The sequence below is a fragment of the Pleurodeles waltl genome, chromosome 6, assembly GCF_031143425.1.
Source record: "Pleurodeles waltl isolate 20211129_DDA chromosome 6, aPleWal1.hap1.20221129, whole genome shotgun sequence".
NCBI lineage: Eukaryota > Metazoa > Chordata > Amphibia > Caudata > Salamandridae > Pleurodeles > Pleurodeles waltl.
In genome coordinates this window covers 659,065,500-659,092,976 of record NC_090445.1, presented here as the reverse complement: position 1 = coordinate 659,092,976, position 27,477 = coordinate 659,065,500, and the positions used below count along the sequence as shown (strand labels likewise).

The following is a 27,477-nucleotide window of genomic DNA, read 5'->3' as shown; positions in this document are numbered from 1 at the left end:
TCACCCCTCCTTGGATTCCCCTAGGTCTCTAGTTTTCAGAAATGCACAGGTTTGGTAGGTTTCCCTAGGTGCCGGCTGAGCTAGAGGCCAAAATCTACAGGTAGGCACTTCGCAAAAAACACCTCCGTTTTTTTCCAAAATTTAGGATGTGTCCACGTTGCGCTTTGGGGTGTTTCCTGTCGCCGGCGCTAGGCCTACCCACACAAGTGAGGTATCATTTTTATCGGTAGACTTGGGGGAACATAGATTAGCAAAACAAGTGCTATTGCCCCTTGTCTTTCTCTACATTTTTTCCTTCCAAATATAGGAGAGTGTGTAAAAAAGACATCTATTTGAGAAATTCCCTACAATTCACATGCTTGTATGGTCACCCCGGAATTCAGAGATGTGCAAATAACCACTGCTCCTCAGCACCTTATCTTGTGCCCTTTTTGGAAATGCAAAGGTTTTCTTGATAGCAATTTTTTACTCTTTATATTTCAGCAAATGAATTGCTGTATACCCGGTATAGAATGAAAACGCACTGCAGGGTGCAGCTAATTTATTGGCTCTGGGTTCCTCGGGTTCTTGATGAACCTACAAGCCCTATATATCCCCGCAACCAGAGGAGTCCAGCAGACGTAACGGTATATTGCTTTCCATAATCTGACATTGCAGGGAAAAGTTACAGAGTAAAACGTAGAGAAAAATTGATGTTTTTTTCACCTCAATTTCAATATTTTTCTCTTTCAGCTGTTATTTTCTGTAGGAAACCCTTGTAGGATCTACACAAATGACCCCTTGCTGAATTCAGAATTTTGTCTACTTTTCAGAAATGGTTAGGTTTCTGGGATCCAGCATTGGTTTCATGCCAATTCCTGTCACTGACTGGAAGGAGGCTGAAAGCACAAAAAATTGCAAAAATGGGGTATGCCCCAGTAAAATGCCAAAATTGTGTTGAAAAATTGGGTTTTCTGATTCAAGTCTGCCTGTTCCTGAAAGCTAGGAAGCTGCTGAGTTTAGCACTACAAACCCTTTGTTGATGCCATTTTCAGGGGGAAATCCACAAGCCTTCTTCTGCAGCCACTTTTTCCATTTTTTTTTAAAAAAAAACGAAATTTTCACTGTATTTTGGCCAATTTCTTGGCCTCCTTCAAGGGAACCCACAAAGTCTGGGTACCTCTAGAATCCCTAGGATGTTGGAAAAAAAGGACGCAAATTTGGCTTGGTTAGCTTATGTGGACAAAAAGTTATGAGGGCCTAAGCGCGAACTGCCCCAAATAGGCAAAAAAAGGGCTGGCACAGGAGGGGGAAAAGGCCTGGCAGCGAAGTGGTTAAAGAAAGGCATTTATCAATTATTTGTTTTTCACCCACGCTGAAATAATCGGCAAACGTGCAATTATTCATGTAACAGGGTCAGTCTGCAAGGTGGTTACAAAACCACCCATAAGCGGGACAATCGTAAAACAATTACCAATGACAACAAGGGATTTTTGAAAGGCAAGGCCAAAGTGATGGCCGTAATTAGAAGTCCACAATACATACAACAGGTCAAAGAGCTTGCGCTTGACCCAATAAGGCGATATATATCTTGCAAAACAAAAATAAATAATTAAATAAATAAGAAGAGGATTCAGATCATTTCAAGCTTGTCATTACACTTACTGCCTTACACGCTCTCACCTAAGGCTGCACACTACCCTTCACCATGACCTCTGAACTGACAAAGGTTGTCTCAAAGGCAATATATAGTCATATATCTACAAATCGAAGGAAACTTGAAATGGCATATGTGTGGCAATTAACTTATTGTAGGAAAAGTTGAAGAGTACATGGGAGGTAGAAGGTGTGATGCCATATATTTTTTTCAGACTTTTACCACCACACATACTTTGAATCATTAATTTTGGACTTACCATAAATTTGGATTACCCTTTCTTCGGATAATAAAATATACATATAGGGAGTGGGAGCTTGCCCCCCGAAAAAAAATACATGTTTATACAATACCGTGTTTTTAATGTTTGAGTGGTAGGATAGGATGTGTGAAGGTTTTATTATGTTAGGTGGTTTCAATGGAGACGGTGCTCTGAGGTTTTGTTTTTTGCCTTTTAACTAGTTGTGAAAGCGCTTTAGTGAGTTTTTTAAGTGGATGCAAATTGTTTTTGGGGGGGGGGGGGTTCGGAGGATATATATTTATTTATTTTAGAGGGAGTATGGTGGGTTTTACCACCATTAAAAGTGTTCTACACAGACACAGGATGTTTTAATATTGCTAGGAGAGGATTTTTTTTTTTTTTGAGTGGAGGCAATAACTTAAAATATATAATATATATTAACTTTAAAAAACAAGCATTTGCAATACAGTAGGTCTCATATTTGCAAGAGTTAGAGCTATTGATGTTGTAAATGCATAACTGTACTTTTCTTGCCACAAACTGGTCAACCCTGACACATAATTTGCTCCTTGCACACGTTAATTCAGTATCAAACTGCGAGGCACCAGTAAGAATGAGGTTTTGCCATGGCAGAGGGCAGTGAATGCCTAGGAAAGGCACCGCTTTAAGCTCCCCTAGATCATACAGTTGACTCACAATACAAACACGAATGATCCTGTGCACAGCTTCTCTCATGCAATGCTACATTGGGCACCTGACTGCAGTCGCTCGTAGTCCTCAGAGCAGCAATTGCAGCCATACTGAGAAGGGTTTTCCTCAAATTCAGATAGTTGAATAAGCAACTTTTTTCAGAGTTCTGCTTCTGCACGGATAGTTAGCACGTAGCAATATACCCTAACACATTTGGAGGCTTAGGAGGTGCAGCGTTGTTTTGAAAGATCAACTCTTTCTTGTTAACTCCACCGTTCCGTGCTGCCATGAAACGAGAAGGGGAGAGACTAAAGAAGAAATTATATATATTATATACTAAAGTATATGGGTGATCATGCAATCATCCATATAACGGAGTCAGTCTGGGGGGCGTGGCCACGAAGCCAAAGATGGCGCACGCTTGATCCGTCTGCTCCGGAGGGGCCTAAACTTCTCCTGTTATCCTGGGCCTCCCCCCGGGGCAAATTGACGGGGAGCGAGTTCGGGGACGCGTGTGGGCGACCCGAGCACCGGTGGAGCCCAGAGCGAGCCTGGCGGAGCCCGTCGGAGGCGGCCGGCGAGCCCCTCGGCCTTGGGCCTGTCGCCGCGTTAATGTCGAGAGCCGGACTGAGCGAGTGAGCGAATACGCGGCTGGGCGTGGGACCGCGCGCCGTTTGAGGGGGAGCCAGCCGACCGCGGCCCCCCCTCCTGCCTGGGGGTTGCTGCAGGGCTGTTCGTGGAAAGCCTTGTGTTCCCGAGACCGCGGAGGACGGTGTGACGGCGACCGGGGGTGCGTGCGGGCCCTCCGGCCCCACCCTCACAAGTAAGGAGAAACGACCGGAGCCCCTGGGCTTGGCGGGGGGCCCGGCTGCCGGGAGCCTTGCTGTGGCGCCGACCCTGCTTGCGGCACGCTGTGTCTGGCGGAAGGGGCCTCTGGTGTAGCGGACACCCACTTTGAGCACCGGCACACTCCTGCGGAACGGGCCGGGCCCCGGGAGGGCCGCCCTTGGGGAGGAAAGTACCGGACCCTCGGCCGAGCGAGACGATCGGCGGATAGAGGGGCCCCCTGTTGGATGGTCGTGCCCGTGGTGGCCTACTGCGCGAACGGAGCGCTGGCCCCAGAGCTTGGGACTAGCATGGTGGGCCCCGGGCCACAGAGCATGAAGGATCGCCCGGCTGCATTTGGGGAGATGAGAATCCCGGGGTGACCCCGACTGGGGCATGCCAATTGAAGAACTGAGTAACGGCGGACGGCCGGTGGCCCGGGGGTAAGGCACAGCGAAGCGGCGCTTTGCAGCGCCTCCTTAAGAGTGGATGAACTGCCTAGCAGGGCTCGCCTGCCGAAACGGGATGGGAGCGGTCCGCGGTACTCCGCGCGGTGGCCCACCGCGGGGGATGGTCGATAGTGGGCGCCTTGCCTGACCGGTCCGGTCCGGCCCCTGAAGTGGCGACTACTGTGGTCGAACTGGTGTGGTGCCTCGTGTCCTGGTGCAACGCGCCCCGAGTCCACGGAGATCCTGAGCGAGAAAGCACGGGTCTCTGGTGCTGATGGGATTCTACCTGGCGGCCCCTGCGGTTGAGACGGAAGTCCTAGATGGGGGATCCCCTGAGCTAACGCACCGTGGTCGGATTCGCCACTGGGGGGGGGGGGCGATCTCCTACGTAATCGATGTCCCCTAAGAACCGCCACAGGGCTAAAGTCATGGACGGCACAGCGAACCCCGGGCGCGGGGGGGGGGGGGGACATGCGGGGTCCATTGCAGGTCGATGTACAGGACACCCTGGACAAAATATTGGGTGCGATAGAAGACACTAAGTTAACACTGCAACACGACATCAATCAGGTCGCGGTTGAACTGGGCCTCTTGAGGGCTGACCATCACAAATTATCGGACAGTCAAAGAGACAGAAACCACACTGGCCGACATCGCACCAAAACAAAAAGACCTGCAGGCCGAAATGTCGCACCTCAGAGATAGAGTGATGCGACTAGAGCGAAGAGCTGAGGACGCAGAGGGGAGAAGCCGGCGGAATAACGTGCGAGTGGTGGGCCTCCCGGAGGGGGCAGAAGGATCAAATATGGTAGAATTCCTGGAAAAAGGGTTGAGCACAGTGGTGGCACCGGGCCGGCTGACTTCATTCTACACTCTGGAAAGAGCGCACCGCGTGCCTGCGAGGCCCCTGGCGCCGGGCAGGCCCCCCCGAGTGGTGATCGCAAGATTACTACACTATAGAGACAGGGACATCTTGCTACAAAGGGCGCGAGAAGAGGGCCCATTTAAGGTAGCAAATGGCGAAGTCACGCTGTTCCCGGACTTTACAGTAGAGGTACAGAGTAAGCGTGCCTCATACATGGCAGTCAAAAGGGCCCTAAGGGACGAAGGTATACAATATTTGTTGCTGTACCCGACTAAGCTGAAAGTAATGCTTGACAGTAAAACAACATTTCTTCAATCCCCGGAGGAGGCATGGGAATGGCTGGAAACTCATGGGACCCAGACAGAGCGGCTCGGGAGGGGGGGCCCGACCGGGGGTGGACCGCGCCGGCCCCCCAGGGAAAGACGGACCCGAAGTCGCCCACGCTTGGCACCATCCCGGAACCAAAAAGAAAGTGGCAGAAGAGCAGCACTGGAGGCAGCGGCCCGTGTGAACGGAGAGGGGACCCCCCGGGAGGACTCTGGCGGTGAATCTGACGAGACTGTGATGTCATCGGCGGGGGGCTCGAGCAGCTCGGTGCAGGCCCCGGTAGTGACCCCACAAACTGCAGATGACCTCTGAGGCCCAGAGGCTTACCGGATACCCCGGGGCGGGCGCAAATGGTGCACTAATGGCCCCTCCGTGCAGGGCCACCCCCCTACTGGAATCTCGCCTGTACAGGTGGACTGGCGAGAACTGCAACTAAAAGATGAAACATGCTGCACTGTTGCACGGGTGTTTTTTCTGTTTTTGGGCAGCCTACTGTTTGAGAGGTGCCCTGGGGAGGGGTAGTTGGGATAAGCAGTTACTAGTTAGGATGGCAAGGGGTGGTGAATGGTTGCGTAACAACAGTGCTTCACTAAGGATCAGGGGACAGCAGACGGTAAAAGTAGCAAAGAGTAGCCAATGTAAATTTAAAAATCACCAACATGGTAGAATACAATTTCTTAACGTGGAACGTTAGAGGGATGGGGTCACCGGCCAAGCGACACAAAATACTGGCTTATTTAAAAAGGAGGAATATACAGGTAGCAATGCTACAGGAGACCCACCTGGCGGCTGGTGAACCTGAGAGATTGAGACGTAGGTGGAGGGTGCGGGTGTTCGCAACAGAGTACTCAGCGTACGCAAGGGGAGTAATGATCTGGATCCGTGCAGGGGTTCCCCTAGAGATAGAAGCTTCCAACATAGATCGTGAGGGGAGGTTCGTGATTCTGGAGGGACAGCTATGCGGCACACCGATTGTCCTGTGTTGCATGTATGCCCCAAATCAGGACCAGATCCCCTTTTTGACGAAATTATCGAGCCACCTCACCCGCCAGAGGAGAGGAGAGCTTTTGGTTGGAGGGGACTTCAATAGTATATTAGATGTAGACTTGGATAGATCCTCCCCCCCACTACAGGGTGCAATGTCAAGTAAGATAGCTGGGAAAATTAGTGAATGGATGAGCTACTGGGGGCTAGTGGATATATGGCGGGAACAACACTTACACGACAGGGATAACTCATATTATTCGGGCCTTCACCGACTCCACACCAGAATCGACAGGGTGGCGTGTACGGCAGACCTTGCACGTGGGATGGTTCACTCAGAATATCTGGGCCGTACACTGTCCGACCACAGCCCCCTATTGGTAACATGGAGGGCAGCAGAGATTAGGCCCCCCATTCCGGCCTGGAGATTGTCCCCTACAGCACTTGAGGACCCAGCATATAGAGACGCCCTGAGACAGCATCTGACTGACCATATTCAATTTAACAGTGGATCCACCACCTCTAGATCTACGGAATGGGAGGCCCTCAAGGTGGTGACAAGGGGTTTTTGTCTTGGACAATCGGCCGGAGTGAGACGCACACTTGAAAGGGAGCTGACTACGCTAGAGAAGATAATACATGAGGGAGAACTTACTCAGGGGACTGGCACACTAGTAAATGAGAAATATACTCAGGCAAAGAGAGACCATTCCCAGATCGAAGAACAACTTAGATGCCACAGCACACAAAAATACTTTGCCTCCCTACAATCTGAAGAGGGTAGGTCTGGGAAAATGTTAGCCTGGTTGGTGAGGCCAGGTGGAGATGCTGAGCCCATCTCAAATGTGCTGGATAAGGAAGGGTCATGCAGAAGTAGACCAGGCCCTGTAAATGATGCATTCAAGGAATATTACACCTTTTTATATGGAAAACCGGCTGAAATCAGTACGGAGGTCTTTGATAATTACCTACAACATATACCTATAACGAGCCTGATGGCCGGAGACAGGGATAGGCTGGGGGGCCCAGTGACGGTGGCGGAGGTCAGTGAAGCTATAGCTCAATTAGCCTCAGGGAAGACCCCGGGAACAGACGGCCTCCCCATGGACTTTTATAAAAAATTCGAGAAGCAACTGACCCCCCCCAGTTGGTAGAGATGTATACAGAATCGCTACAGAATGGGATAATGCCGTGCACCATGAGAGAGGCAATGGTAGTCCCACTCCCTAAGACAAAATCTAGGCAACCCTCGGTGACTGACTTCCGCCCCCTGTCAATGCTAAACAGTGATTTTAAAATACTAAGCAAGATCTTGGCCAACCGTTTACTCCCTCTTGTACCAACTCTGGTACATGTAGACCAGAATGGTTTCGTCCCGAATCGCAGCACCTCCTTAAACCTGAGACGTCTCTTTGCGGTCCTGAATATGCCTAGCGACATGAAACCTGCAGCAGGGGTGTTGCTCGCGGTGGATTTTGAGAAGGCATTTGACTCGATCAGATGGGACTACTTGAGAGCAGTGATGCTCCGTATGGGAATGGGTGAAGATTGGGTCAAATGGGTGGACTTGTTGTACACGTCACCGCTGGCAAGAGTGAGAACAGGTAAAACAGTATCCGGAACTTACCCAATTCACAGGGGAACCAGACAAGGTTGCCCATTGTCCCCTCTGTTATTCGCCCTGGCCATCGAGCCGCTGGCGTCCCAGATGCGGCGGGAGGGCGTGGGTAGAGGAGTGGAATGGGGACACCAAGAACATATCATCTCGCTATATGCTGACGATATACTGGTCTACCTTAGGGACGGAGAGAAGGATCTCCCATGGGCGCTGGGAGTGCTGGAGAACTATGGGAACATATCTGGACTTTGCCTCAACCGTAGCAAGACATGCGTGTTCCCTATGGCTCCGGGCGGCGAACGCCCGACAACATGCCCTGGGGATATGATTTGGGCCCCTCGAACCTTTAAGTACTTGGGCATACAGGTGTTTCACGACAGGGCAGACTTGCGCGAGGGTAACCTGGGCAGAGCTCTACGATCTCTGAAGTCCTTGGTGGGGTTCTGGCTATCGCTGAAATTGACGATAATGGCCAGAGTAGCATTGTCCAAAATGGTAATGCTGCCCCGGCTTCTATACTACTTCGCTAACCTGCCCCTTCTGATTCCAACAGCGTGGTTTCGTGAACTTAACACCCTACTCAGGGAACTTATATGGGATGATGGCCGTAGACGCACCTCGCTCCAGATACTATGCAGGCCAACTAACAAGGGGGGTCTAGGAGCACCAGATTTTGAAGCCTACTACCTGGCATCCCAGCTGCAATGGGTTGCCGGGTGGCTCACAGGTAAGGGTCACCTGGAGAGGTACGCCGACCGAGTAGTGGAGGACATAAATCAGTTCATTGCTCGAATGACAAATAGGAAGCTTAATCCCCACATGCACAGCCCGATGACAAAAGTGGCGTCAGCATGTTGGAAGAGGTGCGTGAAAAGGGATGGCACTGTCCCCCCGTACTCTCCGGCCCTACCCCTGGCGGTACTTACGATCGAGGCTGGTGAGAGGAACCTGGGAGGCATGAGCCTCGGAACCTGGAGGAGAGCAGGAATAGAAACGGTGGGAGACCTGTTTCAGGAGGGAGTGTTGAGATCTTTCACTAATCTTGTTGACAGTGGAGTCTCCCCGGGTCAGTTCCTTATGTATCATAAACTGATACATGTGCTGAAAACGCACTGGATCACGGTCAACGCGGAACCAGCCACCCACAGGGTGCTGCATCTCCTATTGACATCAGGAGATGAGTCCCATCTGATATCTAAATTATACCGAGTTCAAGTTGAGGATGCACTAGATTCCCTGCGGCCACTGAGAGAGCGATGGGGGAGGACAGTCGGTAGGGAACCGTCAGATGCGGAATGGAACAGAGCTTTGGCTTACCCCCGGTCCGTCGCTCGCAGTACGCGCCTGAGATATATACAATATAATTATCTCCACAGAACGTACCTCACCCCACATCGGCTAACAGTAATCTATGGGGGAGTTCCTAGGGTGTGCCCCAGATGTAAAAATGTACACGCAAATTTTGACCACATGGTATGGACCTGTCCAGAGATCCAACTGGGGTGGGAAGAGGTGATGTCCGACCTATCGAGACTCCTTAATATGAACCTGACTCCGACCCCTGACAGATGTTTGATGGGCTTTGGGAATGGGTTGCCGCGGGGGAAGAGTGGAGACCCGATTTCTGAATCTGGCACTGGTATTATATAGGAGACAGATCACAAAGAACTGGAAGGCACAGTTTCGGCCCCCCAGGGTTGGGTGGAGACAAGACGTTACAACATGGGCTAGAGCCGAACTCCAGGTCCTGAAGAGCGAGGAGGGGAGGGGACTGCGTCGCCACCCTATAGCACAGAAATGGGAAGTAGCAATGACAAGCTGGGACAATATATTGAGAACACCGGACGCAGACACTCCAACAGGAGTGGAGACTGGATAAACATAGGAAGGGAGGAAATGTTGCCTCGCCCTCTAGGACATGATAAGGGAAGACACGATAAGGCCGAGATTAAAAAAAAGGCAGGCAACAGGGGACAGAGCCCATGACATTGATTAACAGACAGGCTGGACCCGGTAGACGCCCCACCCACCTGAAACTAGACAAGTCTATGAGTAATGACACCATACATACTGGAAAAGCCAAGAAATGGCATCCCCCTGCATTAGCAGCCTCCACACCCTACTTTGCCATTGTGTTTAAGTTTAAGTTAATTAATGTTTGAAACGAGTTAAAGGTGTTGTATAATAGCTAGAAAAACATGACTCTGCTACACTAGGCCAATTGGGCAACCCATACGAGAAGAAGCGCCACTGATGTTCTATTCTTGCATACGTTTAAAGTATAAAGGTTATTGAATAATTAATGAAGTAGAACATTCAAACAATGTAGACAGTAGTGATATTAACACTGTTATGCACTAACACGAAGAAAACAAGATGGTGCTGTAAACATAATACTGTTTATTGAATGATAAAATGTTAATAAAAAAAAGTCAGTCTGCATCGAGTAACAAAACAGCCTCAAGGCCGGACAAATTTTTCAACAACATCAAGGAATTTCTGAAAGGCAGGCCCAGGAACGAATGAAAGTGATGAAAGTGATGGGCATGGTGAAAGCCCGCAGAACAGATTACACAACATGTCGAAAAAACAGTGCTGCTATGCTCAACCTAAACATTACTGAAAGATTATAAAAAAGCTTTATGGATGTTAAAGACCAAAGAGACGGAAGAATGCGGGAACCATCTGGTAACATTGCTTCCTACCACCAAAAGCAGAGAATTTTGGGACTTTATCAGCACATCGCTTTACGATTCTGAAACAAACACTAACGTGATCTAGGCCAGCGACTGGGAAAGGCATGTCAGAAATCTGTATGTAGACAAAAAATATGTAGGGGGATCAAGCCCGTAGCGCTGGTCCCAACAAATTGGAAGTATTAGGCGACAAAACTGGCCCCATTACTATTAAAACTGTGCAAACTATCCTTGGCAATATTAGGTAGGATGGGGCCCCTGGACCCAATGGCCTGCCAGGGAGCATTTTCAGAAATGACCAAGCCTACTGGGACGCATCCCTGACCACTTTATTCAATGACTGCTTACATATTTCAGTGGTCCCGGCGTCATGGAAGGGATCGAAACTTCAACCTATTTACAAAAAAGGGGTCATTACTTGCCCTAAAAACTATAGGCTGATAGCCTTATTGGATGTAGATGGTTAAGCATATGCAAAGGTCTTATTATAAGAGCTGGAAGAATGGATCTCAGCAAATGGCATAATTCCACCTTACCAAACAGGTTTTAGACCTAGTTCCTCTAAATTAGATAATGTCATGGAACTTTCATAACTTGGACAAGCACTAAAACCAACATCCCCACCGCTTTTTGAATGCTTTATTGACTATAGTGCGGCTTTCGATGGGGTGGTGCGCCACATCCTGTGGAAGAAACTAGCGTCCTGGGGGATCCCAAGGAAATTGTTAGCCTCAATAACTGCCCTTTACTCGGACACCTGTGTGAGAATAACAATCACAAATTCACACATGACTAGGAAGATTTTCACCAACAAAGGCCTAAAACAGGGCTGCGTTCTAGCTCCCACGCTCTTTAATTTATATACAGCTGACCTGGGTGATGTGCTGCTCAGAGGAAACACATTCCCTCCGAGGCTGGGGCAACTGGTGCTCCCCAAAATGCAATATGCAGGCGACATAGTTTTGCTTGCCTGAACCTGGATCAGGCTTACAAGGGGCCTTGACATACTGCATGACTACAATGAAAGAAATGCTTTGAAAGCGAATGCAGAAAAAACTAAAGTTTTGGTTCTTAGCTGCAAGTCGAGAAATTTGTATAGAAGATGGAAACCTGGTCCTCAAAGTATAGAGGTGGAAGATAAATATCACTACTTGGGGGTCAGGCTATCAAATACAGGGAGAATAACTCATCAGACAACAGCATTGACTTCTAAAGCAGTAAAAATCTCCCACGTATTAGCAAAACTCCATCAAAGGCTCAAGGCTCCCACATTTAAACCCCTTAGGGAGGGTGATAAGAGCAAAACTATTACCCTCAATTACTTATGGCCACTTGGCTTTTCCAGGCAAGTGGACAGTCACTCTAGAGAATGCCCAGATGAGAGCCTACAAAAGGATCCTTACGAGCTCTAGATCAACAAGGCATGCAGGGATAGATTTGGAATTAGACATAATATGCATGGACTTGTTGTGCAAAAAAGATATGATAAAGTTTTACCAAAGTGTCACTAGGGCAGGGGATTGTAGCCTTAGGGGGGCTTTGAAAGTCATTTTCAAAAATAAAACAAGTAATTGGGCCATCTATCTATTAAAGGCTAAGGAACAGTTCAATCTGGCCCCTTCCTATTCAACAGACCCTGCCATCACGAAAGCTGTTTTGAAGAAAAAAACTCAATGTGCTTGGTATGCAAGCTTCAAGACCCAAAGACTTCCAAACAGTTAGGGACATCCGTGGAGCTGATGGCCTGCATGAATTGTATGCAACTACCGAAGGCCAGCCCTACCTAAAAGCCCCGCTAGGAGATAGAGCATTCCAGAACAACCTCCAGATGCGCCTGTTAACCCCGATGGAAGTGAAAAACTGCATAAGGGCACATGCATGAATGAGTGTTGTGTAAATACCACACAGAATCAATAAAACACCTTGTCTGGTGTTGCCCCAGTCTGGCGTCAGAACAGCATTGTCTACTAAGACCTCTGTTCTTGAAACATGGGGTGAGAACATGCAAAGAAGCCCTAAGCCTTATTTTTACCGCAGTAATCCCCATGGAACTAGCCCGTTTGGAAAATTCTTTCATAAACTGTGTTCAGCCCTACGCCAGGCGGGGAGCCGAATCTAGTAAGGGTACCTGTGGAAGGCAGGGGGCCTTCAAAGAAACGGCTCTGACAAGATGGCTCCTGCCGCCCAAATCATCCCCTCCTGTCACCTAATGGTCTTGGACATTGGTAACGGGTCTGGGTCAACAGGCGAACAAACGGTTGGCGCTCGCAGAAGGCTGCATAAAGGGTATTTACCGGTGTAACAACTTGTGGTTAACACCTGGGTTCCCTAGGTTAGGGCAATCCGATGGGCGTTATAGTACCTTATAGTATTTATAGAAGGTGCTTTGACTAGGCATCAGTTTTTGTAGCGGAAGGGTATTTTCTTTAGCGTTTTGTTTTATATTTGTACTTTTATTTGAATATGTTGTAATGATTTTAATTAATCAGGCAATAAAGATTCATTCATTTGTGAAACTAAAAAATAAAATAAAAATAATAAAAAAAGACTGACGTTATTGTTAATAACCCTATTAGTCTAAAATAAAAGTAATCCGATGTAAACGTCTCCAAATTTTTTACACGGGTAAAACGTCATACAGCCTAAGAGGGTGCATTCCTCAAAGGCTAGCTAGCAGTGCTGACAGTACTGAATTAGAACCTTTAGGAGATTAGTATAATCAAGGAGTCCTACAAACAGCACATAAAGATATTATCACAGTAATAAAGGCCAAACATGAAAGGGCGTGGGGGGGGATCCAGAAGTCTAAATTACATTGCTGGTCTACCAGGAAGATGGAGTGACTCACTTTTCTTTAAAGACGTCTTCTAATTTGAAAAGTGGTAGCAACCTATGGTAAGCACATGGATCTATCATAACTGGCTGCAGCCTTTTTCATCCACAAACAAACTGACTAGCTGAGTGTAACAAAGAGACTGGTGTCACTATTAGCTTTATGAGTCTACACCCCAAAAAAAAATATATATATATATATATAATAAAATTAAATTTGAGAGGCGATTACCTACAACCTGTAAACAACTCCTTTAACCTCGTGGAGTGGACTGAGACAAGTCCTAGGTTACGACTTACAAACTAATGAAGTACTCAAGATTCGATACGAAGTTTCGACATCCATCACTCCACAATCTAAATAATGCAGTACCAGTCACAATGTATGTGAGTTTCAGTCTAAGGAAGTAAAACACCAACCATATTAGGTTGAAGCTACAGCACTACCCACAATCTACAATAGACTCCCCTTAGCTTTTAGCATTCCATCCTCATAAGGTACACAAATCCACCAGAGTATATAATATTGCTAGGAAAGGATGTCTGTGTTTTTCTTTGTTTAAAGAGTGGAGGCAACGACTTAAAATATATAAATTAAAATGTATTTTCTATTAACTAAAAAACACAAGCATTTGCAATACAATAGGTTTCGTGTTTGCAAGAGTTAGAGCTATTGGTGTTGTAAATGCATAACTGTACTTTTCTGGCCACAAACTGGTCAACCCTGATGCACAAATTTGGTCCTCTCTGCACATAATTCCAGTGGGCCCATGATGTACACTTTAGGTTTAGCAACACCCACAACGAACTGGCTTATAAAAAAAAAAAAAAAAAAAAAAAAAAAACACACACAACACACACCACTGACGTGCGGAACTCCGCAATAACCAAAAGTAATGCAGAAGAGTCACCCAGAGGATAGCACATGTGATATACGACACATGATGTGAGGCAACAACCTCTCACTTCCATTTTACCAGAACCTTCAATGCGCCACTCAAAATGGCACAAGAGAATCCATACCAAACTGCAATAACTTACTCTCAATGCCAAAATCCTAAAGCCATTTATCCATCCTCAGAACGCAAAAGATGCCGCAAGGATCCCATGCATAGCAGAAATGTACCCCTCTACTTGAGGCTACAACATCCCAATCTCTCATGACCTAGAAGCGACTGTGTGAGATGCCCAAGGCAGGCATGGTTAACACTCTTCCATATCAGCATAATCTGAGGGTGGGGTGGGTTGGGGTGTACAATTATTAGCAATCAAACCATTCACACCAGGAAAAGAATACACCTCACCATGTTGAAGGAAGCTTAACTAACACTACCAAAGTTCAGTAGAAGGCCTCTCCCTACTGTGTTGAAGTTCTATTCATTTGCGCTTAGAAACTGGTCATTTCATCCCCAGTGGTCCAATCCAACAATACAGTGTGTAGTTTACACAATTGCTCCTACCCTCTTGAGAAAACCAAAGTTGAACGCGAGATTCAGCAAAAATTACTAGCATACTTTTAATTACAGAAAACATGTCAGTGAAAATGCAGCCATTCATATATCACATATATGATAACCACGTATATGGGATCTTGCTTACAGGTTGCTAATCCTGAAATAATTTGTATGGTTTACATATTTTTGTCTGCAATGAAACTAGAGGATTTTTAGGCACACTAAGTATATTCAGAAACATGTTTATCTACACCAAATGCAAGTTTAAGCAAATATAGGACTTCAAAAGGAGGGGACCTGAACGAACTACAATGTTATGTTGTTAGGTAATATGTCAAAAAGATTGGAATTTGACAGATGGTAGAACGTGTGTGTGTGTGTGTGAGAGAGAGAGAGAGAGAGATGAGAATGTTGGATGTGAGAGTGGCTGTTAGATCGAGAAGCAAATAAGGAGATGATGGATGCACTTGTACCTGCTTGCTCTGTTATATTTGTTACATACTGGAATAAAGAAGATATTATAACAAGAACGAGTTGATGATGATATAACAGAAATTGGTGATGACTGGGAAAGAAGCAGACCAGGAGCAAGCTGAGATTTGGGCGAGCATAGCTGAGACGTTGGTTTTATTTCTTCAATCAGTTAATGGGTCTTCAGTTCGGCAGCGAGTGGAATTTGGATGTGATTTGCCACTTACCTCACCGTTGACAGTTTGGTGGATCATATCTCCTGATGATAAAACACCATGCGCGGTCCTCGCACAAAGTATTGTCTTGCTCACGTTCAATGTGCAGCGTCTGAGCTTACTTGACGTCTGGAAACCACTCGGCGTATTTGTGATTTACGTGCCGCCATTTTGGGAGTGAGTTACGATGGTGGTTACACTAATTTTGTGTGGTTCACTCAGAAAAGAGAGAATTGGGCTATTTTTGCAAGTCTCTTCGGTGATTCGCACACTGTGTGAACTCCGATGGTTGAGCTTCTGTTACTGCTGTCTTGTGTGTGAAATATGTGCTGTCATCGTAAAAGGTCAAGATTATATTGGTGATTCGCGCACCATGTAAACCTTGATTAGATTTAGTTTGACATTGGTGATTTGCACATTTTTCACATTGTAGTGACTTTGTTTTGACGTAGATTATTGCATTTACACTGGTTACAAAGTCACTTGTTGGTGTTAATGTGAGTCAACAAACATTCACGTTGAACCCACAAGCGTTTTGGTCTGCAGGTGCAGAACCAAGTTTAAATTGGTCAGAAAGGAAAGAGTATTTTCTGAATGACATAGAGACTGTTGACTCTGAAGGAAAAAGTCTGAACATAAAAAGTGTATTCGTTTCCATTCTTTGGGTCCACGAGGGCTTAACATTTTTAACCAAATGAATAATGTTTCGGGTAGTGGTGATGATAATGCTTTCGATAGAGCTATAAATTATCTGTATAAACATTTTGCTCAAAAAGTTTGTATAGGTATCACACGCTATAACTTTTTTCAATGGAAGCAGTTGAAGACAGAATATTGATGAATATGTTAGTGAATTCAGAAGGTTAGCTTCAGATTGTGCATTCGGTGGATTGTTGGAAGATCTTGTTCATGATCAAGTAGTCATGCATGCTGCAAATCCTGCTATTCAGCAAAGGTTATGGATAAATGGGGACGCTAGTTTGGAAGACATATTGGCTGTAATAAGTAAAGCTGAAACATCTAGTAGGTGTGCAAGTGCCTTAAGGACTGAAACAAAAGACAAGGGACTTGTAGCAAAAAAATCAAAGAACATTCTAAGCAAAAGTTTGCTGTAAGAAACAATTTTGAGGGGGAAAAATATAGGAACGAGCCTTTGAAGTGCTACAGATGTGGCAATTTAGATAATTTTGTGTTTGCAAAATCCTGCCATGCAAAGAAGGCTAGATGCAATTTGTGTAGTTATTGGTCATTATACTAAAGTATGTAGAATTTGTTTTTACCAAAATAGTGAAATGTGTACAAAACTACATTGAAACAGAGTGATGCTAGTTGTAATGATGAGGATACTTTCAAAATGAACACTGATTGTAAAAAGAAATTTGTTTTAAACATCCGTGAAGGTTGTTTGGTTATAGAGAACAAAACAGAATGCTGTATGATGATTTGTGGAGTGAACATCAGAGTATGTGCTGATTCTGGCTCACCTTACTCGATCATTAATGAGGACGTATGGAGGAAAATAAAATTGTTGATCAAGTGGGTGGGAAATTACTTCCCTCTGATATTAATCCTGAAGGTTATGGAGGAGAAAACATTGACATAATAGGTTACCTTTGGTTTGAGTTTGAATTTAAGAATCATAGTTAGGTGGGGGGGAAGTTATATATTTCAAAAAAGGGACCAGAAAGACTTACATTTAATATAAGATCCCAATGGATTGAACAAGCGTTAATCATGGATGAAAGTACACAACTTGGCAATAGTCTACTTGAAAGATTTCCATAGATTTTTCAGAAAATTGAGATTAGGTGCTGATTTGAGACATCTGAACATAATTGCTGATCAATTTCCATTACCTAAAATTTATGAAATGTCCTTATTGAAAAGTGGCAAATGGTTTTCCACTATAGACTTGTCGTATCATCAAATTCCTCTTGCAGAAAATAGCAAACAGCACACAGCATTTATCCCGCACCAAGGTTGTTCTCAATATACCAGAATGCTGTTTGGTCTGGCAACAGCAGCGGCTGTTTTTCAACGGTTAGCGCATCACTTATTAGGCAAAATGGCTCTCACGAAATTCTTTCAGGATGACATTTAATTTCGGGGGGGGGGGGGGGGGGGGGGGGGGGGGCAACAAACATGACAAGCATTTAATAGATGTTATGAAAATTCTTGAAAATAATGGGTTGACTGTTGAATAGTCTAAATGTTCCTTTAGCAACAAAAATGTTACTTACCTAGGTCATAATATAGATGGAAAGGGAATAAAACCAAAACCAAATTTGGCAGATGCCATTAAAAATGCACCAGCTCCTAGTAGTAAGGAAGACGTGAAATCTTTCTTGGAGTTAGTAGAATTTTGTTCCAAGTATATTCCTAATTTTGCTACTAGAACTTACCACATCAGACAACTATTGAAAGATAGAAATACATTTGAATGGACATCCAAGTGTGAGGTGGATTTTAACAATATTTAAAAAATGCATAAGTAATGTAGCATCACTTAAAAGTTTTGATCCTACAGATCACAGTATAATAACAACGGATGCAAGTAGCAAAGGTTTAAGTGCAACCTTATCTCAAAGGGAAAGCAGTGGAACTGAAAGAATTATTGCGTATGCTTCTCGTTCACTATCTGATACGGAAGATAAATACACTGTTATTGAGAAGGAAACTCTAGCATGCGTATGGGCTGCTAGTCATTTCAGAGTTATTTGGGTATATGTTTCACATTATGTTGCGATCATAAACCCCTGGCAAGTTCTCACTAATGAGGGAACTGTTAACATATGTAAGGAAATGCCTCCTTGGCATGGTTACCCCCTGACTTTTTGCCTTTGCTGATGCTAAGTTTTGATTTGAAAGTGTGCCGAGGCCTGCTAACCAGGCCCCAGCACCAGTGTTCTTTCCCTAACCTGTACTTTTGTTTTCACAATTGGCACACCCTGGCATCCAGGCAAGTCCCTTGCAACTGGTACACCTGGTACCAAGGGCGCTGATGCCAGGGAAGGTCTCTAAGGGCTGCAGCATGTCTTATGCCACCCTGGGGACCCCTCACTCAGCACAGACACACCACTTGCCGGCTTGTGTGTGCTGGTGAGGACAAAACGAGTAAGTCGACATGGCACTCCCCTCAGGGTGCCATGCCAACCTCACACTGCCTATGCAGTATAGATGTCACCCCTCTAGCAGGCCTTACAGCCCTAAGGCAGGGTGCACTATACCATAGGTGAGGGCACAAGTGCATGAGCACTGTGCCCCTACAGTGTCTAAGCAAAACCTTAGACATTGTAAGTGCAGGGTAGCCATAAGAGTATATGGTCTCAGCACAATAAATGCACACTGATGCCAGTGTACATTTTATTGTAACATACACCCCAGAGGGCACCTTAGAGGTGCCCCCTGAAACCTTAACCAACTACCCGTGTAGGCTGACTGGTTTTAGCAGCCTGCCACACTCAAGACATGTTGCTGGCCACATGGGGAGAGTGCCTTTGTCACTCTGTGGCTAGTAACAAAGCCTGTACTGGGTGGAGGTGCTTCACACCTCCCCCTGCAGGAACTGTAACACCTGGCGGTGAGCCTCAAAGGCTCACCCCCTTTGTTACAGCACCCCAGGGCACTCCAGCTAGTGGAGTTGCCTGCCCCCTCCGGCCACGGCCCCGCTTTTGGCGGCAAGGCCGGAGGAGATAATGAGGAAAACAAGGAGTTATCACAGGCCAGTCAGGACAGCCCCTTTAGTGTCCTGAGCTGAGGTGACTGACTTAGAAATCCTCCATCTTTCAGATGGAGGATTCCCCCAATAGGGATAGGAATGTGCCCCCCTCCCCTCAGGGAGGAGGCACAATGAGGGTGTAGCCACCATCAGGGCTAGTAGCCATTGGCTACTAACCCACCAGACCTAAACACACCCCTAAATTCAGTATTTAGGGGGTCCCCAGAACCTAGGAACTCAGATTCCTGCAATCTAAGAAGAAGAGGACTGCTGAACTGAAAAACCTGCAGAGAAGACGGAGACACCAACTGCTTTGGCCACAGCTCTACCGGCCTGTCTCCCCACTTCTAAAGACACTGCTCCAGCGATGCGTTCCCAGGGTCCAGCAACCTCTGAAGCCTCAGAGGACTACCCTGTATCTAGAAGGACCAAGAACTCCCGAGGACAGCGGCTCTGTTCACCAAAGACTGCAACTTTGCAACAAAGAAGCAACTTTGAAACAATACACATTTCCCGCCGGAAGCGTGAGACTTTGCACTCTGCAGCCGACGCCCCCGGCTCGACTTGTGGAGAACAAACACCACAGGGATGACTCCCCAGCGACTACGAGACCGTGAGTAGCCAGAGTTGACCCCCCTGAGCCCCCACAGCGACTGCCTGCTTCAAAGACCCGACGCCTGGTAAAGACTCTGCACCCACAGCCCCCAGGACCTGAAGGATCCGACCTCCAGTGCAGGAGCGACCCCCAGGTGGCCCTCTCCCTTGCCCAGGTGGTGGCTACCCCGAGGAGCACCCCCCCTTGCCTGCATCGCTGAAGAGACCCCTTGGTCTCCCATTGATTCCTATTGGAAACCCGACGTGTTTGTATACTGCACCAGGCCGCCCCGTGCTGCTGAGGGTGTACTTTCTGTGCTGACTTGTGTCCCCCCCGGTCTGCCCTTCGAAGACACGGGTACTTACCTGCTGGCAGACTGGAACCTGGGCACCCCCTTCTCCATTGAAGCCTATGCGTTTTGGGCACCACTTTGACCTCTGCACCTGACCGGCCCTGAGCTGCTGGTGTGGTAACTTTGGGGTTGCTCTGAACCCCCAACGGTGGGCTACCTTGGACCCAAACTTGAACCCCATAGGTGGTTTACTTACCTGCAAAAACTAACAAACTCTTACTCCCCCCCCCCCCCAGGAACTGTTGAAAATTGCACTGTCTAGTTTTAAAATAGCTATATGTGAATTATTTGAAAACTGTGTATGCTATTTTGATTATTCAAAGTTCCTAAAGTACCTACCTGCAATACCTTTCATTTGAAGTATTACATGTAAAATTTGAACCTGTGGTTCTTAAAATAAACTAAGAAAATATATTTTTCTATACAAAAACCTATTGGACTGGAATTGTCTCAGAGTGTGTATTTCTCATTTATTGCCTGTGTGTGTGTACAACAAATGCTTAACACTACTCCTTTGATAAGCCTACTGCTCGACCACACTACCACAAAATAGAGCATTAGTATTATCTCTTTTTGCCACTATCTTACCTCTAAGGGGAACCCTTGGACTCTGTGCATACTATTCCTTACTTTGAAATAGTGCATACAGAGCCAACTTCCTACAATATGTCTGCGAGAGTTGCTCGTTTAGCTATCAAATTACAAGACTATTTGTATGATATTGAGCATGTTTCTGGAAAAAATAATGTTATGGCTTATTTTGAGTCCAGAATTGCAAAACAATTGGAGGTTTGTGGGGATGATATATGGAACTTGGATCAAGTAGCTTATGTTCAGGATTACATAACGTGCATCAAGGAAGATGTATGGGTTACAAAATTTAATAAGGACAAATATTTGAAATTAAGGATTTCATCAGTCTTTAAGATGTTATTGGGAGGTCTGACTAGAACTTAGGGTGGAAGGTGAAAATGTCTTGAGCAGTGAGAGGGCAATGCCTCCAAAAAGCATGAGGAAATCAGTTTTGAGGTTATATCATGAAGGGCGTTTTTGGAAATGTGAAATCCAAACAGATAGTAAAAGTGTCATCTTGGTGGCCTGGATTGGACATGGAGGAATTTGTGCTTGATTGTGAAGTTTGCAAATCGGCTGATAAGTCGTTATTCACAAAGAAACCACCTGTAAGTGTAGTATCTACTCCTAATTCACCATGGGAAAGTGTAGCCTTGGGACCTGTAGGATATGACCACAAGTATCTTTTGGTTCTCATTGATCTATTTTCTAGGTGGCCTATTGTGGAAGTGGTAGATAGGATTGATTCTGATGTGGTGTTACAATTTTTAGATCAAACGTTTTTGAATGAGGGCATCCCGAGTTATATTTTAAGTGATAGTGGGGTGCAATTCACATCTTGCAAAACGTACTTCAACAAACTGGGCATAAGGCATAGAACAACTTCCCTTTATAACCGTAACAGCAATGGTATGGTGGAACGTTTTAATAGAGTTCTAAAAAACACTATTCATAATGCCAAATCACATGACGATTGGGAAATTCAGGTGCAAAAAACGGTTTGGGCATACAAAGCATCAATTACTGAGGCAATTGGTATTTCTCCTTTCATTTTGATGCATGGGAGAAATCCTAGAACCAAATACACACAGGGTTGGCTATTCAAAACCAATTTAGTACCTTGGTCTGAAGATGCAGTGATTAATAATATGAAATTGGTACAGTCAAAGAGAAAAGCATTGTTTGATAAAAAAAAAACCATGGTACTTAAGAATGCAATATTCAAGTTGGTGAATGGGTTAGAGTTAAGAAACCTGGTAAGGTTGCAAAAGATATGAGCAAGTTTTATGACCCTTTGGAAGTGGTAGAGGTTTTAAACAATGTGGCTCGTCTAACGGATGGTATAGTGTGGAATCTTAAAAGAATAGCTAAATGTTCTGCACCCTTCAAGGTGCAAAAGGATAATATGGAAGACATGTTCATGAATGGGCATCAAGATAGTGCAATTTTTTATGATAATTTCTCAATGGATATTAATGTTAATAAGGACATCTAAACTAGACCGTTTGGATGATATAAATAAGGACATCTAAACTAGACAGTTCAGACTCACAAGAACCCATGGCTCTTAGTTCTCAAATTATGCCAAGGGGAGTGAGTAATTCAGAGGTTGGCGAAATGAGCAATGCAGATAATGATATTTCTCACCAGGAAGATTTAAGTGACAAGAAGATACAAAGGAATAGGAAACTTCCTGTATGGTTAAATATTACATTTCTGATCATTTTTCTATCAAACAATAGAATTTTTTTTCTTGTAATTTACAGTAGGTGCTGACATAGTATTTTGTAACTTTGGATTATTTTCCTTAAGTTATGTTATCATTTGGGGAAAAAAAATTGCGTTTGAAAAGGGGGGGGGGTGTTATGTTGTTAGGTAATATGTCAAAGATTGGAATGTGACAGATGGTAGAATGTGTGTGTGTGTGTGTGTGTGTGTGTGTGTGTGTCTGTGAGCGAGATGAGAATGTTGAATGTGAGAGTGACGGTTAGATCAAGAGGCAGACAAGGAGAATATGGATGCATTTGTACCTGCTTGCTCAGTTATATTTGTTACTTACTGGAATAAAGAAGATATTATAACAAGAACGAATTGATCATGACATAACATACACTAAGACAACAAGAAAACATAGCATACAGCAGAACAATAAAAAGGCAGACACACTTCTTGCAGGGTGGGTATAGAGAGTGGTGTACTTGAATAGAGGTTCCAAGTTGGTAGGGTGCACAGGAAACGCCACAACCCATGTGACTCTGGTAAAAGACAGTCCAGGTGTGAGCTGTATACCAGCTAGATTTCTGTGTGGCAGGTTTTGGTCATATACAATATTTGTAAATATTATTACTTGAAATTTCAAACACACTAAAAGCTTCAACATCCGTTCCAGTCATTAAAGTAATTTTTTTTGTTTTCAGCGGAATCCATGTCCACCCACTACATATGCAAGAAGGAGTATAACCCCATGCAGAAATTTAAATAGAATAAAATACCAACTGTCACACCTACACATCCTCCACAGAGCACAGGTACATACACCCGAGTTATACATACCTACATTCCTAGATCAACACCCATAACTGTCCAACATGGAGACACACACAAGTAGCTCAAGTTCACCATGAACAAAGTTATAACAAAATAAATCCAATTACGTAACAAAGATCTACCCAATCACTTGCAAATAAATTAAAGTTGTCCTCTTCCCCAGTGTGTTTGTTGTAAACAATGGTGGCGACAGAAGAAGTGCCTACATGCACATTAATTATTTATGTAGTACAGAAGTATATTATTACACATGTTCAAAGTATAGGGATAGACTGCAGTTCAAATCAGATTTAAGTTCCAATAAGACAGAGATCTACAACAACAAAAAAAGACAAAGACTAAGCAGATCACTACCATGGAGGGACAAGCACGGCTCCCCAAAATGAATGGCCTAAGAAGCTTGGCCCTTCACTCCCAGCTGGTCTCACCAACTACTTTCAGCTATCTCATAACCTCAGCATTTGAGGGCCTAACTATCTCTGCTAACAGAAGACACACTATTATCATGAAACGCTCGCCTACTCTCACCCGCTCACTTCCACTCCCAGAGCAACCCAAATTTGGGGAGGACGTAGGGGGCAACCTCTTGAACCCTGCCTGTGTAGAGCCATAAAGAGGCTGTGGGTGGACATCCAGACAACGCAGCCTCAGTGGATGGTTGGAGCACCCACAGAGCAACACAGCCAGGTGGAGACGTCCAGCCTGCGGGGGGGGGGGTGTTGGTTGCAGGTAGACAACCCAGCCCATGGCAAGGGGGTGCCCCAAAAGCAATCCATACTGGGGAGAAGGGGAGCCAGCCCCAGCAGCAAACAAGCATGTGGGCAGAGGAGCACCCAGGCAGTAACCTAGGGGTAGCTTGGTGAGGCCAAACAACATACTAGCTTAAGGGTTGGGGTGGTAGAATACCAACGCAGCTGATTTGGGGTGGCCAGGCATTAGTCTTGTCTATGGGGGTGAACCCAGACGGCAACCTTAATGTGTGTGTGTTGGGGGGAGGAGGGGCAGCTTAGGTAATTGTGAGGACATACCTCAACCAGGCTTGTGGAGGTCAAAGGGGGCAGACAGTAACAAGGGCTATTAACAAAAGGGGGGGGGGGGGACATTACAGCCACCAGACTAAGGGGCGGGGGTAGTTTGACACAACAAAACACCGAGTAAACTTGCTGAGGGGGGGCAACATACAATACAATCCGTCTCTTTTGGAAGGAGTCAAAAAAACAACCCCTCGTTTGGTGCACCAACCAGGCTCTTGGTGTTTTGGGGGGGGGGGGGGGGGGGGGAGAATGGGTGCTGGATGAAACAGAAATGGGAGGGACAGCAATGTGGCTCATATGGGGGGGGGGGGGTCCCAAACAGCAACACAGCTCATGTGAAGTAAGGGAGTAATGGTCTAATACCGCAGCTCATGAATGGGTGGGTCAGACAACAACGTGGAGGGCAGTAACACGACTCACATGGGGCCTATTCACAGCGTAGCAAGTGGGGGTGACGCCAAACCATCTCACTGAGGAATGACAAACTCCTGCTCATTTGGGGGAGGTTTATCACGAAGCAACCTTGTTAGGAGGAGGGGTAAGAAAAACAGGTAACCAGGGGATAGGCGGGTCAAACTGTAACCTGGTTGGAGGGGCATTAAACTGCAATTTAGCTCACGGGGCGGGGGAATGCTACAAACAAACTAGCTAGTATGGGAGAAGCAGACAGCAGCCACCTGGGTTAGGGGGAACTAGCAACCCAGATAACTGGAAGAAAGGGGGAGATCAGTCATCAACCCAGCTCATGGTGGCTATTGAGAGGCACAGACAACTAAGCTCATGGTGGCTGGGGAGCAACCAGGCTGTTAGTGGCCCAGTTGGTGAAGGAAGATGGTCATAATCTGGTTAGAGAGGAAAACAGGCAGACAAGCTGATGACGATCAAATAGCCTAGCAGCTGGTGAGAGGGACAAGAGCGAAAAACCCCGTGCATGTTTAATTTGCGGTTGTAGCTCAAAAGGAGGCCTGTGTGGTGAGAGGCTAACAACGGACTTTGTTTGGGCCAAATAACACAGATACCGATGTTAGTCAAGACTAGTTTGCGTAGAGACACGTTGTTGAGAGTTGTACTATTGCAAGATATATTTGATGGGTATGAGGTACATAGGTACGAACCTTTACCAACAGGCTGCAAAGGTTGGCCGTTTGGTACAGCGCCCCTACTCTCGTGCTCTGTGACCTCCCCTTTGTTTACTGCGGATAGTCCCCGGGGCTCGCGAGTCTTGTCCCCGGGGCTCGCGAGTCTTCGCCCCGGGGCCGGTGGCGGTTGAAGCCGTTGCCTCTGGTGTGCTTGTACTGGGGTCAGAGCACACAAAGAGGCTGAGGCCGACGCCATCTTCACCAGACAGCCTCACCGGGGAGGAAGGAGCGGTGTGGCACGACAGGCCCATGTCTGCATCAAGCAGGTTGGGGTGGGAGTTCCGTCCCCCCCAGGCTTGCGTAAAAGTAAGCCCTCGCGGAGCCAATTTCTCCCTCTCTTTCACCCTTTTGTGTCCCCTTCCAGCAGCTCACTAACTGCAGCCCCGATCCTCCCCGGTTGGGCCTCTCTCCTTCCGGGACCTGTTAGTCCTTCGCGTCGCATCCCCGTACCCCCTCGCTGCCCCCTTCACTCACCGGCGGTGGCCGCACTTTGCAGATCCCGGTCCTCTCGGCGATCGGTCGGATCTTGCTAATAAAGGCAAAGGGGTCTACGAACTCCTCCCAGGTGGGCTCAAACACAGGGCACTCCGGGGGCGGCACGAACTCTGCCCCGATGCCGCCGGCCATATCGATACAGGATCACGGCTCCCCTCCGATGGGCCAACCTCCCCAGGTACTCCAAAAAGTCCCACGGGTATTTAGAGCCCCGCGCAGGTACGCCTACCAAAACCCTCGGGTGCTCCGGGCGCTCAACCTCCGAGTAACCTCCACCACAACTCTTCCTCAAGTGACACCCCCTTTTCAGGTACACCAACTCCCTTCCATATATTCCCCACTCTCAAGCTCCTTCTCCCTCCTCCTTTCTCTCGCCAACTGACTCGGCCTCTCCCCCGTTCCAGCCCCCCGGAGCCCTATCACGCACTGCGTGTACCTCCGCTCGCTTTAAAGTAGTCCCAGCTCAATTCACTCCGGAGAGGACAGAGCGTGGGATTTTATTACAAGCACGGAGGCTCCTATTATGCTATTTTTTCTTGCTTTATTTCGAATAGCAGCCAAGATAAACTACAAGTCCCAGCAACCCAGCTGGGAAAACTACAAAATATGCCATACAGTAAGTAACCAATCAGCATCGTAGGTAAGTATAAACATATTGGCTGAGAGCAACAAGTCCTCTTTTCTTGCTGCTTGCAGTCAAGATAAGTACTATCTTTCTTCTTCTGTGTGCATATGTTTTTATTGTGCTTGTTTAATACTTCCTTCTTATATACTGTTATTATATGTTATTGTGTGCCTTTTCCCTATCGGTTTATTTATTTTGTATGCCCTTGGTTCAGAGAAATGCCGTTTCTTTATTAATTACATTCTGCCTATCGCGCCCCAATGTTCTAAAGTGAACGCCTGGGGCGCGCGCTGTGCTCGACTGCGTCTTTCCTTTCAGACGCGAGCCGGCACAGCTTCTGACAGCGAGTCAGAACAGCTGACTCTCCTTTCCCAGACTTCGCGGCTTGCGGTCACGCTTGATTTAGCGCGACCGCTCTCAAACAAATACATTCTTCTACCGAATTTACTTTCAGACGGCTGGGCACGCTTCAATTAGCACAACCATTTTCGGGGTTCTGAAGCCCCTAGAACAGACAGTAAACCGTTTTTCTCGTTTATTTAGGACTGTAGTTACTTTTTAATTTCAATTTACTTTAATTTAATTTAATTTAACTTAATTTAGATACAGTCTCTTTATATTTGTTAATTCCATTGGAATTACTTAAACCCTTTCCTTTATCATGGAACATTATTCTGAAGATGACGACGCTCAACAATTTAAAGAGGATTTGGATTCCTTTATTCAGGACTCAGTCCAGAAAGCGGTTTCCTCCTCTATTTCAGATTTTTCTAAAACATTTGAAGCTTCTATCAAACGTTTAATATCCTCGGCTACCCCTACCAAAAGGAAAAGAAAGGCTGATAAGGCAGATGTTAACCCTGACTCTCCGTCAAAAAACGTCCCTAATTTACCGTCCACCTCCACTATTTCCTTTCCCATTCAGGTCACTAATTTGGGAGATACTGATGAGGATATGGGCGATTCTGAATCTGACAACGACACGGATAAGGATGCTCCAGACACAATGATCTGGTCAGGGCCTGTGGAGAAGAGGCGTAAAACTTCTCTTAATGAATTGGGAGAGTCTTCTAAGGTTAAACCAAAAAGTTCCTTA

The 27,477-nt window shown here is 46.1% G+C and overlaps 1 protein-coding gene across 4 annotated transcripts in view; it reads right to left on the bottom strand.

The window, feature by feature from the left end:
* KDM5B (lysine demethylase 5B) overlaps window positions 1–26,183 on the bottom strand; it is a 768,574-nt gene extending 742,391 nt beyond the window's left edge. For 2 of the 4 annotated variants that reach the window (XM_069239029.1, XM_069239030.1), the window contains exon 1: window positions 25,736–26,136. In XM_069239029.1, the coding sequence (XP_069095130.1) occupies window positions 25,736–25,888 (153 nt within the window). In that variant the 5' untranslated portion in view covers window positions 25,889–26,136. Of the gene's footprint in view, window positions 1–25,735 lie in introns of all 4 variants that reach the window. The other 2 variants (XM_069239028.1, XM_069239026.1) reach the window with 2 other exon arrangements.
* Window positions 26,184–27,477: the final 1,294 nt, after the last annotated feature.